Below are 14,992 nucleotides of genomic sequence, written 5' to 3' on the forward strand. Positions count from 1 at the left end.
TTCTTTCATTTTTTGCGCATGTGTTTTAGGTACCTAGGGGACGGGACGAGTATGTTTGTGGAAGAAAGATTGGCGAGAGCGACCGGGGTTGGTGAAGAGCCGCTGTGGAACATGCATGCGTGCAATTGAAATCCTCCGCGAGCCTCGACCATCCATTTTCTTCCGTCCGTCTCCCTCCCTTCCTTCCATCGCCAGCACGTAATCCCCGCTCCCGGGCCGCCGCGCGCGCCGCTCCGCCCTCAGCCTTATTTACCTCCCGTCCATTGCTCTTTCCTCTCTCCCGTCATCCCGCTCTCCCATCCCAACAACAACAACAAACCGGACTTACTTCCGGCGCCAAGGAAAACAGGCAACCACTCGACCTACTCAACAACAAACGCCTCCCTCGGCACACTGACAACTGACATGGAACGGCAATGTACGCCAAACCAAGCCAGTGCGCGATATGATCGTCGGCTCGGCACGCGGGCCATTGCCCCTTCCGGCCAGACCGCTCTCCGTTCGCGTCACTGTCGCCTTTGGCCCTGAGTCGCGCCGCCCCTCTTTCTCCTCGAGTCCCCCGTGCGTGATGATGAGGAATGGGGGGCAATGCTGCTTCCATCCACAATCCACACACATTGCATACATGAACGGTGATCCCCACGCTTAACTGGGCTTCTGTTCGCGCACAACAGCGGCGGCGATGAAGACCAAATTCCAAAGCAAAAAATAAAAACAAAAACAAAAATAAAAAAAAAATAAAAAACTCGACTCAACGTGGCTTGCCTGCCCGTCGCGCGACGGTTTCAACACAACAACGCATTACTCGCTGCAGCTGCGCGCCGTGTTTGACAGGCCGGCTAGCCAGGTAGGCCGACCACCATCCATGCCGTCCGTCCAGAAACGACAAGGGAAGACTCCCGGATACGGATACCTCCTTGGTCCTTGGTGGGAGGCCGTGGGCTTGGCGGCGTTGGCGGCATGGGCCCGAACACACACAACACGTGCCCCCGCGCGCCTGAAAGTGTCCATGCATCATCTTCTTTCATTGGGAATAACAAATAACAGCTAACTGCCCTACCACGAGAATAATAACTACTGGTCGTAGCGAATATCAAATCCCCCCCCTCTCTCTTCCTGCTGCTGCTAAACTAGGTACCTAGGAAGGACACCCTCTCTCCCAATCTACAAGTTCGCTCTCTCGGCAGCAGCCCCTTGCGCCTGGTCCTCCTTTCCCGTCTCCTTCTCCTTCTCCTTGTCCTCCCCCTCTCCCTCCCCCTCCCTCGCCCACTCCTCCTCAACCGCCCTCTCGCACTCATACGTCAGCAACCAATCGCCCACGCCGGAAAAACGCCACGGAAACGGGTCGTCACCCCAAACAACACCCTGCTTGTCCAAATCAGGCTGCTCGCCTCTCTTCTGCGCCGCCTCCACCGCGTCCCAAGCCTTGAAGCGGGCGTCGCGCGCGCGCTGCTCCGGCCCGTCATGCAAGTGGTAGAGCCGCTGCTGCAGATTCCCGCGCTCGACGACGCGCTCGGTGCGCGCCTTGCGGCAGCGCTCATAGACGGCAAGGGCACGGCGCTTGCTCGCGGGGTCATTGCGCTCAATCCGCGCGAGACAGCGGCCCAGCACGCTGGCGTCCTCGAGGCTCATGCCCGCGCCCGAGGCCAGGTACGGCAGGGTGGCGTGCACGGCGTCGCCGAGCAGGGTGAAGGCGGCCGAGGGGTGGGACCAGCTGGGCGCCAGCGTGGGCCGGATGCATAGACGCCATTTGTGCACGCTCTCGCAGAGGGCGAGCAGTTTCGGGATCCGTGGGTCCCAGTCCTGGTAGAGGGCGCGCATCTCGTCGACGTTGCCGGCGAGGGTCGTTGCGCCGGCGGGCATGTCGTCCGGGACTAGGAGGACCATGTTGAAGAGCTCGCCGCCGCGGAGCACGTAGTTCACTGTAGCGCGGGGGTGCGCGCAGTGTCAGTATGTCTTTTCTTCTCCTTGCGAACCAGGGGCCTCCAACGCACCGGCATGCGCGTCCGGGCCCATCCAGTAGTTGACCTGGGGGTCGTCGACGAAGCCGCGCAGCTCCGGATCCTTGACCATCTCCCTCGTGCTCAGCAGCAAGCGGTACGCGAGGTCGCCAGTCTCTATAGGCGGGTCCGGGCGCCCGAGCAAGATCTCGCGACACTTGGAGTTGATCCCGTCGGCGCCGACGACGAGGTCAGCCGCGCGCCTGCGCCCGTCCTGCAGCACGACATGGGCGGCGCGGCCCTCGCCGTCAACGATGACAACGTCGACCACGCGCGCGTTGACCTCGACTTCCGCGCCCAGCTCGACCGCCCGCTCCAGCAAGCAGCGATGCAGGCCCGCGCGATGGAAGTCCAGGAACGGCGCGCCTAGCTCCTCGGCATAGGCGTGGAAGTCCATGTGCGCGAGCGCTTGGCCCTTCCACCCCAGCATGTTGCAGCGGCGGGGCTGCGTCCAGTGCGCCGCCAGCAAGGCTTCCATGCCCCATTCGAGCAGGATGCGCGAGCTGTTCGGCAGGCACTGGATCCCGGCACCGACTTCGCCGATGGCGGGGGCGCTCTCGAGCACGCTCACGGTGTGCCCGGCCAGCAGGATGGCGATGGCGGCGCCGAGCCCGCCCAGGCCCGCACCGACGACTATGACCTGTGTGGGGGGTGGTGGTGAGTTCCATGGCTGGTATGCCTACAGAGGGGGGCTTGGATAGAGGGGCTTACGTGCAGCCGGCTGGCCTCGTCCCGCTCAATCTTCTGCTGGACTTTGGGTGCGCTCATGGCGAGGTAGGTAGGTTCGATCGAATGGGTTGCTACAGTACGTATAGCTGGCTAGGGTTCACGAAACAACAACGACGGCAGCAAGGGCGATTAAAGCAGGCCCCGCGGCGCGGCGGCAACAGTGGTGGTGGTGGCACGCGGGAGACGTCATGGCCGCGCGCGCTCGATAGGTAGGACGGGATGGAGCAGACCTAGGTAACTACCTATCGCGTTGATAGGTAGGTAGGCTGCGTGGCGTCGTGCATGCGCGCCCACTACTCGGACGGAGCAAAGGTGGGGGAACCTAAGGGACCTGGATCTCCCGCCAGGCCCGTCCGACGCTTCGGCTCGGAGAAGCAGGGGTCTTGCACTAGGGGCCCCGGCCTCGTTCCGGTATCTTCGCAGCGGGCATGCATGTCAACTGCCATCTCACACAAGATTGTATTTACTCACAGGACTACAACTACAGATGCGGTTCTCCGGCTTCAAATTCACTACTCCTAGCACGCATACAGGATATCTAGGTACCTAGCCATGTCGCACACAGAAGAACAACCACGCAGCAAGCCACACCCACACCCATTACACCCGCGGCTTCGTCTCTTCCAGCTTCCTGCGGACCTCCTCCGCCGAGGCCGGCATCAGCGCCCCCTCGGGCGGCTTGTTCTTGCTCTTGAACTCGTCGCACATCTGCTCCATCGTGACCCACTCGACGCCCTCGTGCTTGTTAATGTGCTCGATGATCCTGCGGAAACGTCAGCACGCACCACGCAACCAACGCTTCACTCACCTCTCGTGCATGAGCAAGACGTGCGGCCGCCCGCTGACGTCCGGGTGGATCGTCATCGGGAAGACAAACTCGTCGTACTCGCGGTAAAAGTAGTCAAAGTGGTCCATCCACAGCTCCTCGACGACCTTTGGACTGACCCAGCCATGGCTGTTCGGCGCGCCCTTGATGAACATCATGGGCGGCAAGTCGTCGAGATACCAAGACCCGGGGATCTCGACCAAGCCGGTCGGCGGCCCGCGCACCAGCGGCTTCATCCACTCGGCGGCCCGCTTGCCGTAGTCGATCTTGGTCCACTGGTCGCCGGAGCGCAGCCAGTAGCACTGGCAGTCCTCGTGGCTCATCGAGTGGTCGTACTCGATGCCGTAGGCGAGCAGCAGCTCGGTGCCCTCGCGGCTGACCTCCCACCACGGCGCGACGCTGCCGCGCGGCGCCCGGCCCCCGCAGAACGCCGTCAGCTGCCGCACCGTGTGGTCGAGTACGTCGCGCTGCTGCGCGGGCGTCATGTCGGCCGGGTTCTCGTGGCTGTACCCGTGCAGCCCGATCTCGTGCCCGCTGTCCCGCACCAGCGCGCACTCCTCTGGGAAGCTTTCTAGCGAGTGCCCCGGGATGAACCACGTCGCTTTGATGTTGTACTTGTCGAACAGCTTGAGCAGCCGCCGCACCCCGATCGTCCCGGCCCAGATGCCTGTTGGTGGGTGTATGTTAGCTGGCCTGCGCGCTCTACTGCTGCTGGTATGCCTTACCGCGGCTAATATCGCTCGTCGAGTCCGCCCCGCCATACGAGCCCAGCCAGCCCGCAACGGCGTCAATATCGACGCCATAGCTGACGAGAACCCTCTTCTTGCCCATTGTTGGCGCAGTGTTGCGTTTGCAAGCAAGCTGTCAACAAAGCAAAGAGCACAGAAACGAAGAAGCGAGAACAGAAACTGATGAACGAGGAGAGCAGGACAGAGATGTGTGAGAGAGAGGGAGAGGGAAAGAAAGAGAAAAGAAAAGAGGAAGAAGAGAAATGACGACAGAAACCCGCAACCAGCCCACCCACCTGCAGCTTCGCACATATCCCGGCCACGCGCCCCGCGATCGGCAAGGGGGGGGGGGGGCTGTTTCGTTTCAACTTTTGCGCGCGCGTGTGCGTGTGGTGGCAGAAGTGGGGGTGGAGTAGAGTGGTGGTGCGGGGCGCTGCTGATCGGCAGCAGGCCGGCTGCCCCGCGTCTCGCGCCGTGCCCCACCTGCCGCCATTGCCCGATCCAATTCACGCACACCCAGGTGTAGGTAGGTAGGTATTGTTTTTGTTATCTTCGCTCTCTCCAATTCACTGCCTGCTATCTAGGTGTACTACGCTTCTTCGATGTCTAGCCTTGCTTGCTCTAGATACGCCGGCTAAAACCAACCATGTCTCCCTCTCTCACGCGCTGCCCTCAAAAAAAGGATAGTCGACATAGCCCTTGCTCGGGGGGTCGGCGCCATAGAACGAGTCCCTATCGTAGGGGTTCAGGGGCCAGCCCTCGGCCAGGCGCACAGGCAGGTCCGGGTTCGCAATGAACCAGCGGCCAAAGATGACGCAGTCGGCGTCGCCGCTCTCGACGACGGGCGCGGCATTGTCGCGCGAGAAGCCGCCGGCGGCCAGGAACTTGACGCCGCCCTTGGCGAGGATGCGGCGGAAGGGGACGAGCGAGTTGGGCGCCTTGTCCGTCGCCGTCGCCTCGGCTTCGACGCCCTCGCCCGCCGCCGCCGTGTACGCTGCCAGCGCGTCCAGCTTCGCCTGCTCGGACAGCGCTTCGTCGAACCGCGGCTCGACCATGTGCACGTACGCTGGCTTGGCCGGCAGCGTCGCGATCTGCTGGCATAGGTACGCCCAGTGCGCGTTGGGGTTGCTGTCTTTGGTGTCCTGGAAGTAGTTGTACGGGCTGAGGCGGATGGCGGTGCGCTCGCCGCCAATGGCCGCGGCCACGGCGCGCAGCACCTCGAGCGGGAAGCGGCAGCGGTTCTCGATGCTGCCGCCGTAGGCATCATCGCGCTTGTTTACGTTGTCGTGCAGGAATTGGTCGAGCAGGTAGCCGTTGGCGCCGTGGATCTCGACGCCGTCGAAGCCGGCCTCGTCCACGGCCCGCTTGGCTGCCGCGGCCCACTCGTCGGTGATGCTGTGGATTTCGTCGACGGTCAAGGGCCGGGGCGGGTTGGCGGCGTAGTCGGTGCCGTCGAGGGCCTTGCCCGAGATGGGGATGTTGCTGGAACTGACGGGCGTTGTTCCGTTGCGGAAGGATGGCGGAGAGGCGCGTCCGGTGTGCCAGAGCTGGCAGAAGATGTAGCCGCCCTTGGAGTGCACGGCGTCCGTCACCTTCTTCCAGCCGGCGAGCTGGGAGGGGGTGAAGACTCCAGGGACGCCGGGGTAGCCGCCGGCCTGATATGGATATGGGAGGTTAGCGGTGATGGGTTGTGCGCGCCATCTGTGGGCGGCTGCACTCACGTAGTGGCAGATGTCGGTCGCCTCGGTCAGCTGGAGGCCGCCTTTGTTCGCGCGTTGCTTGTAGTATTCCACATTGAGCTCGTGGGGAACGAAGACGCCGTCGGCCTCCTTCCGAGCCCGCATGCGGGTCAGAGGAGCCTGAACAATGCGGTGCTCGAGCTGGAGCTTGCCGAGTTGCAACGGCTTGAAAATCGCCGTGTTCTTCAGGGGCGTGAAGCTTGGGGTGGTGATGGGAGCAGGCATGGTTGCGAATGGACTAGGAACAAACACAGTACGACACGGGAGAAGAAGGCCAGAGAGCAGAAAATCCGAGAGGGCATTCTTGTACACAGAGGCCGCTCATGGCGCAATGGGCTGCACACTTTTGCTATGCACCTCGAGAATGGGATAAGTGGCGGCAAGGGCGAGGGTCCCAAAGTGGGAGGGCGAATCGGCTGCTGATAGGGTTTTAGGGTTGGCACTGGCAGCGTCAGCTGCTGTATCTCGCTCGAATTGCCATCTCGGTGCGACGTGAGTCCATCGCCTCAAATATACGCTTTGCTGGTGCAAGAGGAAGAAGGACAGAGAACAACGTCCTATGATGCCTCCGCTCCCAACGCCCCCACCCGCGGCCCGAAGGCCGGCCACTTCCCTCTCGGCTGCCGAAGCACTGACGCCGCTCATCCAAACCACCTACACCTCGCCCACCCTCAGCTTCTACCTCAACGGCAACAAAGTCTCGCTCGACAATCCCGATCCGCAATGGATGCTGCTGGACTTTATCCGCGCCCAGCACGGCCTCAAGGGCACCAAGCTCGGCTGCGGCGAGGGCGGCTGCGGTGCCTGCACCGTCGTCCTCTGCTCGCCCAAAATATCACAGAGGACTCGCAAGATTGAATACCTCTCTGTCAATGCATGTCTGTTCCCGTTGGTTGGCGTCGATGGCAAGCATGTCATCACTGTCGAAGGCCTCGGGACCGTCGCCAATCCCCACCCTCTCCAAGAACGGATAGCAAAACTTCACGGCTCCCAGTGCGGCTTCTGCACTCCCGGCATCGTCATGTCTCTGTATGCCCTGGTCCGTAATTCATACGATCCAGAGACGAAGCAATTCCGTCTTTCAGAGGCCGATGTCGAGGCTGAAGGCCACCTTGATGGCAATCTCTGCCGCTGCACTGGCTACAAGCCCATCCTTCAGGCTGCAAAGACCTTTGTAACCGAGGACTTGAAGGGCCGGTTAGCTCCTGCCAGCAGCAGTTCTAGCCAAGAGCCAGTCGAAGTTGATCTGACGGATGTTTCCCCTGCACAATGCGGCACAACCGCCAGAGACTCATGCGGTAGGCCAGGCGGATGCTGCAGAGACAAGAGCCCCTCCGACAGCAGCAGTGGGGAGTCAGACAATCATTCGACAAAGTCCACTTCGTCGTCAGAGCTGACTGACCCTGACGTGTTGCCTCCGACGGCCACGATTAAGGCTGAGAGAGAGCAAGATCCATCTATCAGCGGCACGGCATACTCGAAGCCGATGAAGTCTCGAGAGACTCCGGATGCCGCTGTTTCGCCAGATGGCATAAAAACTGGGACAAGCCTTGAGGCGCCGTTGGCGAGTTCGCACAAAGGCATCCCTCAATACCAATTTAAGCCGTACGAGCCTGACACTGAATTGATCTTCCCGCCTGGGCTTTGGAAACATGAGAAAAAGGCATTATGTTTCGGAAACGACAGGAAGCTCTGGTTCCGACCCGTCACACTCGAACAGTTGGTGACGCTCAAGAATGCCTATCCCTCGGCCAAGCTTGTCGGAGGTGCCAGTGAGGTGCAAGTTGAAGTTCGATTCAAAAATTCAGATTTTGCTATTTCGGTATATGTATCCGACATTGAAGAGCTGCAAGAAACCAAAATCCCAAAGACTGAAGCCGAATGGGACGCCACGACTGAGATATATCTGGGCGCAAATACGCCTCTCACCGAACTAGAGTATCTCTGCAAGGAAGCCTGCAGCAAATTTGGACGCCGAGCTATGTGTTTAGAAGCATTGCGCAAGCAACTACGCTACTTTGCTGGTCGGCAAATTCGCAATGTGGCTTCCTTAGCCGGCAATGTTGCAACAGCGTCTCCCATTTCAGACGGGAATCCTGTTCTCCTCGCTTCCGGAGCCGATATAATTGTGCGCAACCAATCTCAAGGGACGTTTGCACTGCCTGTTTCCAAGTTCTTCATTGCCTATAGAACGACCAGCCTGCCAGCCGACGCCGTCATCACTCATATACGCATTCCGTTACCTCCGCCTGGCTGTTTGGAAGTTACCAAGGCTTACAAGCAAGCAAAGAGAAAAGACGATGATATTGCAATTGTTACCTCGGCCTTCCGCGTTCGACTCGATGATCAGGGTTTCGTCCAGGATGTCTGCCTGGCATACGGCGGCCTAGCGCCTATGACAGTAGAGGCCAAAAATGCCAAGAGTGCTCTCATGAGCAAAAAGTTCTTCGAGTCAGCAACGTTGGAGAAGGGCCTTGATGCTTTGGCAGCGGACTTCAATTTAGGATTTGGTGTCCCCGGTGGCATGGCGCATTATCGGAGAGCACTCGCTCTATCGCTTTTCTTCCGTTTCTGGCATGAAGCGGCGGCCGAACTCGGACTGGGCACTGTGGATCCAGAAACAATTCGCGAGATTCACAGGGAGTTGTCGTCTGGCTCAAGAGATGACTACAACCCAGCAGAGCAGCGGGTGGTTGGTAAGCAAGTGCCTCATCTTTCCGCCCTCAAACAATGCACTGGCGAAGCCGAGTACGTCGACGACATGCCTCGGCAAGACCGTGAGCTGTTTGGAGCGCTTGTGCTTTCCACCAAGTCCCACGCGAAGCTGGTCGAAGTGGACTGGATGCCGGCGCTCAAGATGCCCGGTGTCGTTGGTTACGTTGATAAGAACAGCATTCCCAAGGAAAGCAACGTCTGGGGATCGGTGAAGAAGGACGAAACATTCTTTGCCGATGGCGTGGTCCTGTCTCACGGTCACACTATTGGCCTGATTTATGCAGAGACGGCGCTGCAAGCGCAGGTGGCCGCTAAAGCGGTCAACATCGTCTATGAGACGCTGCCGCCCATTCTCACGATCAATGAAGCCATCGAAGCAAACAGCTACTTCCCACATGGCAAGGAGCTAAGGAAAGGCGCTGCCATTACCGGAAAGATGGATGAAGTGTTTGCAAAATGTGACCGAGTCTTTGAAGGAACAACGAGGCTCGGCGGTCAAGAGCACTTCTATCTCGAGACTAATGCAGCACTTGTGATACCACACCAGGAGGACGGGTCCGTGGAAGTATGGTCCTCGACGCAGAACACGACCGAGACCCAGGAATTTGTTAGCCAAGTCCTAGGCGTGCCAAGCAACCGCGTCAACGCACGGGTGAAGCGCATGGGTGGTGCCTTTGGTGGCAAGGAGTCACGCAGCGTGCCAATTGCTTGCGTGCTGGCTGTTGCTGCAAAGAAAGAACGTCGACCTATGCGCATGATGCTGAACCGCGATGAGGATATGATGGTCAGCGGACAGAGGCATCCGATCCAAACCAGGTGGAAGGTTGGCACCACTGCTGACGGTAAGATGCTTGCTTTTGATGCGGATGTTTACAACAATGCCGGATTTTCGCAGGACATGTCCGGCGCGGTAATGGATCGCTGTGTTACCCACATGGATAATTGCTACAATATACCGAACGCCTGGATTCGGGGCCACGTCTGCAGGACGAATACGCACAGTAACACAGCATTCCGAGGATTCGGTGGGCCACAAGCAATGTACACCACGGAACAGTACATGTCCGCCATTGCCGAGGGCCTGGGTATCGACATTGATGAATTGCGAATGAAGAATCTCTACAAGCCGGGGGACAGGACGCCCTTCCTGCAGTCCATCGATGAAGATTGGCACATACCGACCATGATTGACCAAGTCAAGAAAAACTCAGACTACGAAGCTCGAAAAGCAAAAGTAGCCGAGTTCAACAAGTCCAACAGGTGGAAGAAGCGTGGAATCAGTTTGATTCCGAGCAAGTTTGGCCTCAGTTTTGCCACCGCCATACATCTCAACCAGGCCGGCGCATATGTTAAGATCTACGCCGATGGCTCGGTGCTGCTGCATCATGGTGGTACTGAGATGGGCCAAGGGCTCTATACGAAAATGTGCCAGGTTGCGGCGCAAGAGCTCGGCGTGCCGTTGGATGCGATATTCACTCAAGATTCGCAGTCATACCAAGTCGCTAACTCTTCACCTACCGCTGCATCTTCAGGCAGTGATTTGAACGGGATGGCAGTGAAGAATGCTTGCGACCAAATTAATGAGAGGTTAAAACCATATTGGGAGAAGTACGGTCGCGATGCGCCCATGAGCCAAATTGCACATGCTGCATACCTGGATCGGGTCAACCTTGCCGCGAATGGTTTTTGGAAGATGCCAAAGATTGGGTATGAGTGGGGCGTCTACGATGAGAAGAAAGTCAAGCCGATGTATTATTACTTCACGCAAGTAAGTGCCGTATCTCTGCTCCGGATGGCGCCACGCATGCTAACATTGGAATCAGGGGGTCGCAGTCAGCGAGGTCGAGCTTGATCTCCTCACCGGCGACCATACGGTGCTCCGCACGGACATCATGATGGACGTGGGCCAATCCATCAACCCAGCCATCGACTACGGGCAGATCGAGGGGGCGTTTGTGCAAGGCCAGGGCCTCTTCACGATGGAGGAGTCGCTGTGGACACGCACGGGCGAGCTGGCGACACGTGGGCCTGGCAACTACAAGATTCCGGGCTTCGCCGACGTACCCCAGGTCTTCAACGCGAGCATGCTGCGGCACGACGCAGAGGGCAAAGGACTGACGTGGAAGCACCTGCGCAGCATCCAGAGCAGCAAGGGCACGGGCGAACCACCGCTGTTCCTGGGGTCGACCGTCTTCTTTGCGCTGCGAGAGGCGGTGCGGGCGGCGCGGCACATGCACGGGGTTAAGGGGCGGCTGGAGCTGGACAGCCCGGCGACGGCGGAGAAGCTGCGGCTGGCCGTGGGCGACGACCTGGTTCAGAGGACAGCGGTGCGGCGGGGGAAGGGAGAAAGCGAGTTTTTTGTTCGAGTGGCATGAGAGGGGAAGAACCGGCTGAATGTTGGGCATGGTGTTGAGGACGGATTGGGCGAGGTGCAGGGTCGGGAGAGTCCGGGGTAGAGCTGCCAGTTCGGGTCTAGCCGCAACGGGCACAGCAGAGAGCGACCCCGCTCGTTCCTCGACGCGCCAGGGCCAATCGCTCGGCGACGTCTTGTCCGCACCGGGGCGCTATCTGCTGGATCGGGTACGAGTATCGGTCGTGTCTAATGTGATGATGTCTTGTTCCCCACTTCCGACATTGCGCAACCCCCATCCTTCACTCTTGCGGTTAGCCATGGGCCATGGCCTTGCTGCTTGTCGGATCTGCTGGCGCCCTGCCGACTCCGCTGCGGAGAATGCGACCTTTCCCTGCGGCTGAATGCCGTCCGCTCTGCCGCCGATAACATGTGCTGCTGCATCATCTATTTCCTTCGCCCATTGTACTGTTGAGAGAGAGAGAGAGCGAGTGGGAGAGCGAGAGCGAGAGAAATACAGAAAGACAGAAAGAAAGAAAGAGTAAAGAGCTCCACCCATCATGCCTACCACTGCCGGTCAGCGAACCACCTCCCGCAAGAAGAGCGTTGGCGACGCATCGCTGAAGAAGTTTGCGTGCCAGTACGATTCCTGTGGCAGGAGCTTCACCAGATCCGAGCACCTCCAGAGGCACCTGCTCAACCACACGGCCGGCCAGAGCACGTGCGAGCGGTGCAGGGCGCACTTTAAGCGGCGGGATCTGCTGGGTGAGTGTCTTGCTTTTTTTGTTCCTGCGTGGTCCAAGAGTTGGGGAAAATGGGGTTGAAACCATATCCCACATCCATCCCACCTATACGCGCGCCACCCCATTCCAGAACGAGCACGCTGACACGCCTCCCCAGAACGACACATGGCCCGCCACCGCCAGAAAGATGCAGAGGCCGGAGGAGGCGAGGGCTCCGGCACCCTGAACACCAGGAAACGAATGTGGAAGGACGCGGACGGCAACATCGTCACCAAGCGCCCCAACCTGGGGCCGTCCACCGTCCACCCTTCCCCGCCAAGCGAGCAGCAACGCTTGTCCCCTGCGACGCCAGAGGATGCCACCCGGGCCGCACCCGCAGAAGCGCCCATTTCGCCGCCCATTTCAAGCACGCTGTCGTCGCATTCTGACGGCTACGGCCACTCCTCCGAGGACCCGGCCATCGATGCCTGGATCTTTCCTCCTTTGGACCTCAGCAGCCCTGGGCCAGAGCCTGCCGTGATTCCACCCACTGAGCTGCTGCCGCCCGATACAGACCAATTCTGGTCGACGGCCCATGCATTGCTTCCATCAAATTCTCAGAACACTTGCGAAGACGTGTTTCAAGATGACATCTTCAATCCTGATACTGGTACGTCTGGCTCCTCAGTGTCAAGGTGCACCATCTAACCGACTCAAAGCCAGCTCTTTCAACATGCCATTCACTACCATGAGCAACTACAATTGGCTTTTCGACGCCGACTTGTCGGCGCAGGAGCAGTTCTCGACATCGCCAGACATCCTGTCTGGTACGTTTTCAGCAGCAACGCACGTAGACCAAGCTCCTGAGACAAGGTCTTCCACTCATACTTTCGCAACAGGCGTACCTTCGGAAAATACGCCAGTTATCTCTGAACCCATCATGACGGCCGACGGGGCTGCCTCCCAGCACCGCGCAGTGGTCGGTGATATGAGCATTGGGGACCCCAAGACGCTTTCGCTACCGCCTTTCCCATTTGCTAATGGGTCCCAACCAATCCCGAATGACACTGCCGGTCGTTTTTCAATACCACAGAGCTTCACTGCTCCTAACGACGAAACGAGAACTCCACGAAACCTTCCTACCCCACGCCAGGAGCGCTTGGGCGTCGACTTTGAACGGCCGTTGTCGACGATGAACCCGTCTGCGAGCCTGCCCGTCATTGACGGGATCGCTCGTGCTCAGGTGCTGGATCTAATTGATGTGGCTAGGCCGGTGACGCCGGATGGGTTTTACATTTCCCGCAATCACCCTCTCTTGTCTCTATCGTGCTTGCAGACCTACTGCGACTGCTACTTCACTCGTTTCAACACTGCTTATCCCCTCCTCCACCAGCCCACTTTTGATGCCTCGAGTGTGGAGACACTGTTGCTCGTCTCTGTCTTGTTGATAGGTGCCACTTATTGCGAGAAAGATGCTCATCAGATGGCTGTAAGTTGTTTGCGTGTTCCGGCTCATGCATCATAAGCTGATCTGTCAAGGTGTGCATTCACGACGTGCTCAGGCCTCAAATATTTGCCCATGCTGGCTTCACGGCCAAGCCGGACCTTTGGGTTCTGCAGACCATCCTCCTTGTAGAATGCTTTGGCAAGAGCCGCGCCGGGCAGAAACAGCACGACATGAGCCATCTCTTCCATGGCCTTCTCATCAACCTCATCCGGAGAAGTGACTGCCAGACCATTCGCCCATCAACCTCCGAGGACTGCTCCAGCGATCTCGAGCAAGACTGGAGGGAGTGGGCCGAGGCAGAGCAGAAGAAACGGTAAGAGTCTCCGAGCAACGATGCGACTACAAACAGACAGACAGAACTGACGTGCCGCAGACTTGCCTACCTATGCTTCATGTGGGACGTGCAACACGCCGTCCTCTTCAGCCAATCACTCTGCATGTCGGCCTTCGAGCTCCGCTCCACCCTGCCCTGCAACCAGCAGCTCTGGGAAGCGCACACGGCATCGACATGGCAGCGGATGCGGGCGCGGCAGCGGCAGAAGCGGCCGCCCCTGTTCCTCACGGCGCTAAAGTCGTACCTGAGCGCGGGGCCGGCGCCGGCGCCGCCCACCAAGCCGCTCAACGCGCTCTCGCGCGTGCTGCTGCTGCACGGCCTCATGTCCATCTCGTGGGACATGCAGCGGCGCGCGCAGACGTCGCTGGGCCTGGCCGCCGGCGACTGGTGGCACGCCCGCATGGCTGCGTCCTACGACGCCTGGAAGGCCGACTTTGACCGCTACTGCCTCGACTACTGCGCCGCGCACCAGCAGCACCAGTCCCAGCAGCAGCTGCTGCGCGACTTCTCGGCCTTCGCCACCGCCCATACTGCCCTCTACCATGCCGCCCACGTCGCGCTGCACGCCGACCTCCTCGACCTCCAGATCTACGCCGGCGCGCGCCACATCCTCGGCCGTCCCGTCGCGCGCGCCGACTACGTCCGCTCGCAGCGCGTCGTGCGGCGGTGGGTTGGCGGTGGCGGCAACGGTAACGGCAGCGGCAACAACGGCGGTAATGGCAACAGCGGTAACGGCAGCAGCAGCAGCAGCAGCAGCAGCAGCGACATGCGCGCCGCAAAGGCAGCCTGGCACGCCGCGCACATACTGCGCGACGGCATCGTCGGGCTCGACGACTTCGACGCCCACGGCCTGTTCCACTACCCCTGGACGCTGTATCTGGCGACGCTGACGTGCTGGGCGTTTTATCATGCGCGGCCTGCGCTGCCGTTGGCACCAGTTCCGGTTCCGGTTCCGGCGGACGACAGGGAGGAGGACGCGCCGTCTGTTCCTGTTCCTGTTGAAGATGGCGATGGCGATGATGATGGTGATGGTAGTGCTGATAGTGATGATGATGACGACGACGAGATGGTCTGGGACGCCAAAGCCGAGATGCACGCGCTCGTCAGCGGCATGACTGCGGGCGCGGGGCCGGAGAGTTTGAGTCTGGCGTCTTGCTTCCATCAGCAACCGCATCAACATCAACAGCAGCAGCAAAGGCGCCAGCAGCGGCAGCAGCGCCGCGGCACGAGCGGCTTGACGGCCGTGGTGGCGGGCTGTCTGGGCCGCGTGCGCTGGGCCGTCGTGCATGATGGGGTCATGGTGCTAAAGGGGTTGGTGCCGTGGCGGTTGGTGGGGAGGGGG

The 14,992-nt window shown here is 59.9% G+C and overlaps 5 protein-coding genes across 5 annotated transcripts in view; 2 read left to right on the forward strand and 3 right to left on the reverse strand.

The window, feature by feature from the left end:
* Positions 1–1,266: 1,266 nt before the first annotated feature.
* Positions 1,267–2,759, reverse strand: K452DRAFT_194867 (uncharacterized protein; the record flags this gene model as incomplete). Its single annotated transcript, XM_033535926.1, has 3 exons — positions 1,267–1,922; positions 1,995–2,640; positions 2,712–2,759. Coding segments are annotated over 3 exons (1,350 nt in total), but the record flags the coding sequence as incomplete, so codon positions are not given.
* Positions 2,760–3,289: 530 nt separating this feature from the next.
* Positions 3,290–4,631, reverse strand: K452DRAFT_241627 (uncharacterized protein). Its single transcript, XM_033537830.1, has 3 exons — positions 4,281–4,631; positions 3,538–4,222; positions 3,290–3,492 (listed from the first exon to the last, which is right to left on the reverse strand). Exons 1-3 carry the CDS (start codon positions 4,384–4,386, stop codon positions 3,330–3,332), a joined length of 954 nt encoding a protein of 317 aa, XP_033402365.1. The 5' UTR covers positions 4,387–4,631; the 3' UTR covers positions 3,290–3,329.
* Positions 4,632–4,809: 178 nt separating this feature from the next.
* K452DRAFT_241631 (uncharacterized protein) lies at positions 4,810–6,324 on the reverse strand. Its single transcript, XM_033537831.1, has 2 exons — positions 6,005–6,324; positions 4,810–5,938 (listed from the first exon to the last, which is right to left on the reverse strand). The coding sequence occupies exons 1-2, from the start codon at positions 6,245–6,247 to the stop codon at positions 4,943–4,945; spliced, it is 1,239 nt and encodes a 412-aa protein (XP_033402366.1). The 5' UTR covers positions 6,248–6,324; the 3' UTR covers positions 4,810–4,942.
* Positions 6,325–6,503: 179 nt separating this feature from the next.
* On the forward strand, positions 6,504–11,370 carry K452DRAFT_314902 (uncharacterized protein). Its single transcript, XM_033543810.1, has 2 exons — positions 6,504–10,505; positions 10,561–11,370. The coding sequence occupies exons 1-2, from the start codon at positions 6,582–6,584 to the stop codon at positions 11,110–11,112; spliced, it is 4,476 nt and encodes a 1,491-aa protein (XP_033402367.1). The 5' UTR covers positions 6,504–6,581; the 3' UTR covers positions 11,113–11,370.
* A 277-nt stretch (positions 11,371–11,647) lies between these two features.
* Positions 11,648–14,992, forward strand: part of K452DRAFT_323781 (uncharacterized protein) — a gene marked incomplete at both ends in the record, with an annotated part of 4,163 nt that continues 818 nt past the window's right edge. The window contains 8 exons of the mRNA XM_033544660.1: positions 11,648–11,852; positions 11,988–12,479; positions 12,529–13,298; positions 13,349–13,629; positions 13,690–14,316; positions 14,392–14,577; positions 14,695–14,799; positions 14,848–14,980. Coding sequence (XP_033402368.1) covers positions 11,648–11,852; positions 11,988–12,479; positions 12,529–13,298; positions 13,349–13,629; positions 13,690–14,316; positions 14,392–14,577; positions 14,695–14,799; positions 14,848–14,980 — 2,799 coding nt within the window. The remainder of the gene's footprint in view (positions 11,853–11,987; positions 12,480–12,528; positions 13,299–13,348; positions 13,630–13,689; positions 14,317–14,391; positions 14,578–14,694; positions 14,800–14,847; positions 14,981–14,992) is intronic.

Source organism: Aplosporella prunicola, assembly GCF_010093885.1.
Source record: "Aplosporella prunicola CBS 121167 unplaced genomic scaffold K452scaffold_2, whole genome shotgun sequence".
Classification (NCBI taxonomy): Eukaryota; Fungi; Ascomycota; class Dothideomycetes; order Botryosphaeriales; family Aplosporellaceae; genus Aplosporella; species Aplosporella prunicola.

Bases quoted from the DNA above. Each gene is read 5' to 3' on its own strand.
- K452DRAFT_241627 (XM_033537830.1), bottom strand. From the start codon at position 4,386: ATGGGCAAGAAGAGGGTTCTCGTCAGCTATGGCGTCGATATTGACGCC. The intron at 4,223-4,280 runs GTAAGGCATACC...ACCCACCAACAG, and splicing joins GACGAGCGATATTAGCCGCG to GCATCTGGGCCGGGACGATC. The intron at 3,493-3,537 runs GTGAGTGAAGCG...ACGTTTCCGCAG, and splicing joins GTCTTGCTCATGCACGAGAG to GATCATCGAGCACATTAACA.
- K452DRAFT_241631 (XM_033537831.1), bottom strand. From the start codon at position 6,247: ATGCCTGCTCCCATCACCACCCCAAGCTTCACGCCCCTGAAGAACACG. The intron at 5,939-6,004 runs GTGAGTGCAGCC...TATCCATATCAG, and splicing joins CGACCGACATCTGCCACTAC to GCCGGCGGCTACCCCGGCGT.
- K452DRAFT_314902 (XM_033543810.1), top strand. From the start codon at position 6,582: ATGATGCCTCCGCTCCCAACGCCCCCACCCGCGGCCCGAAGGCCGGCC. The intron at 10,506-10,560 runs GTAAGTGCCGTA...CATTGGAATCAG, and splicing joins TGTATTATTACTTCACGCAA to GGGGTCGCAGTCAGCGAGGT.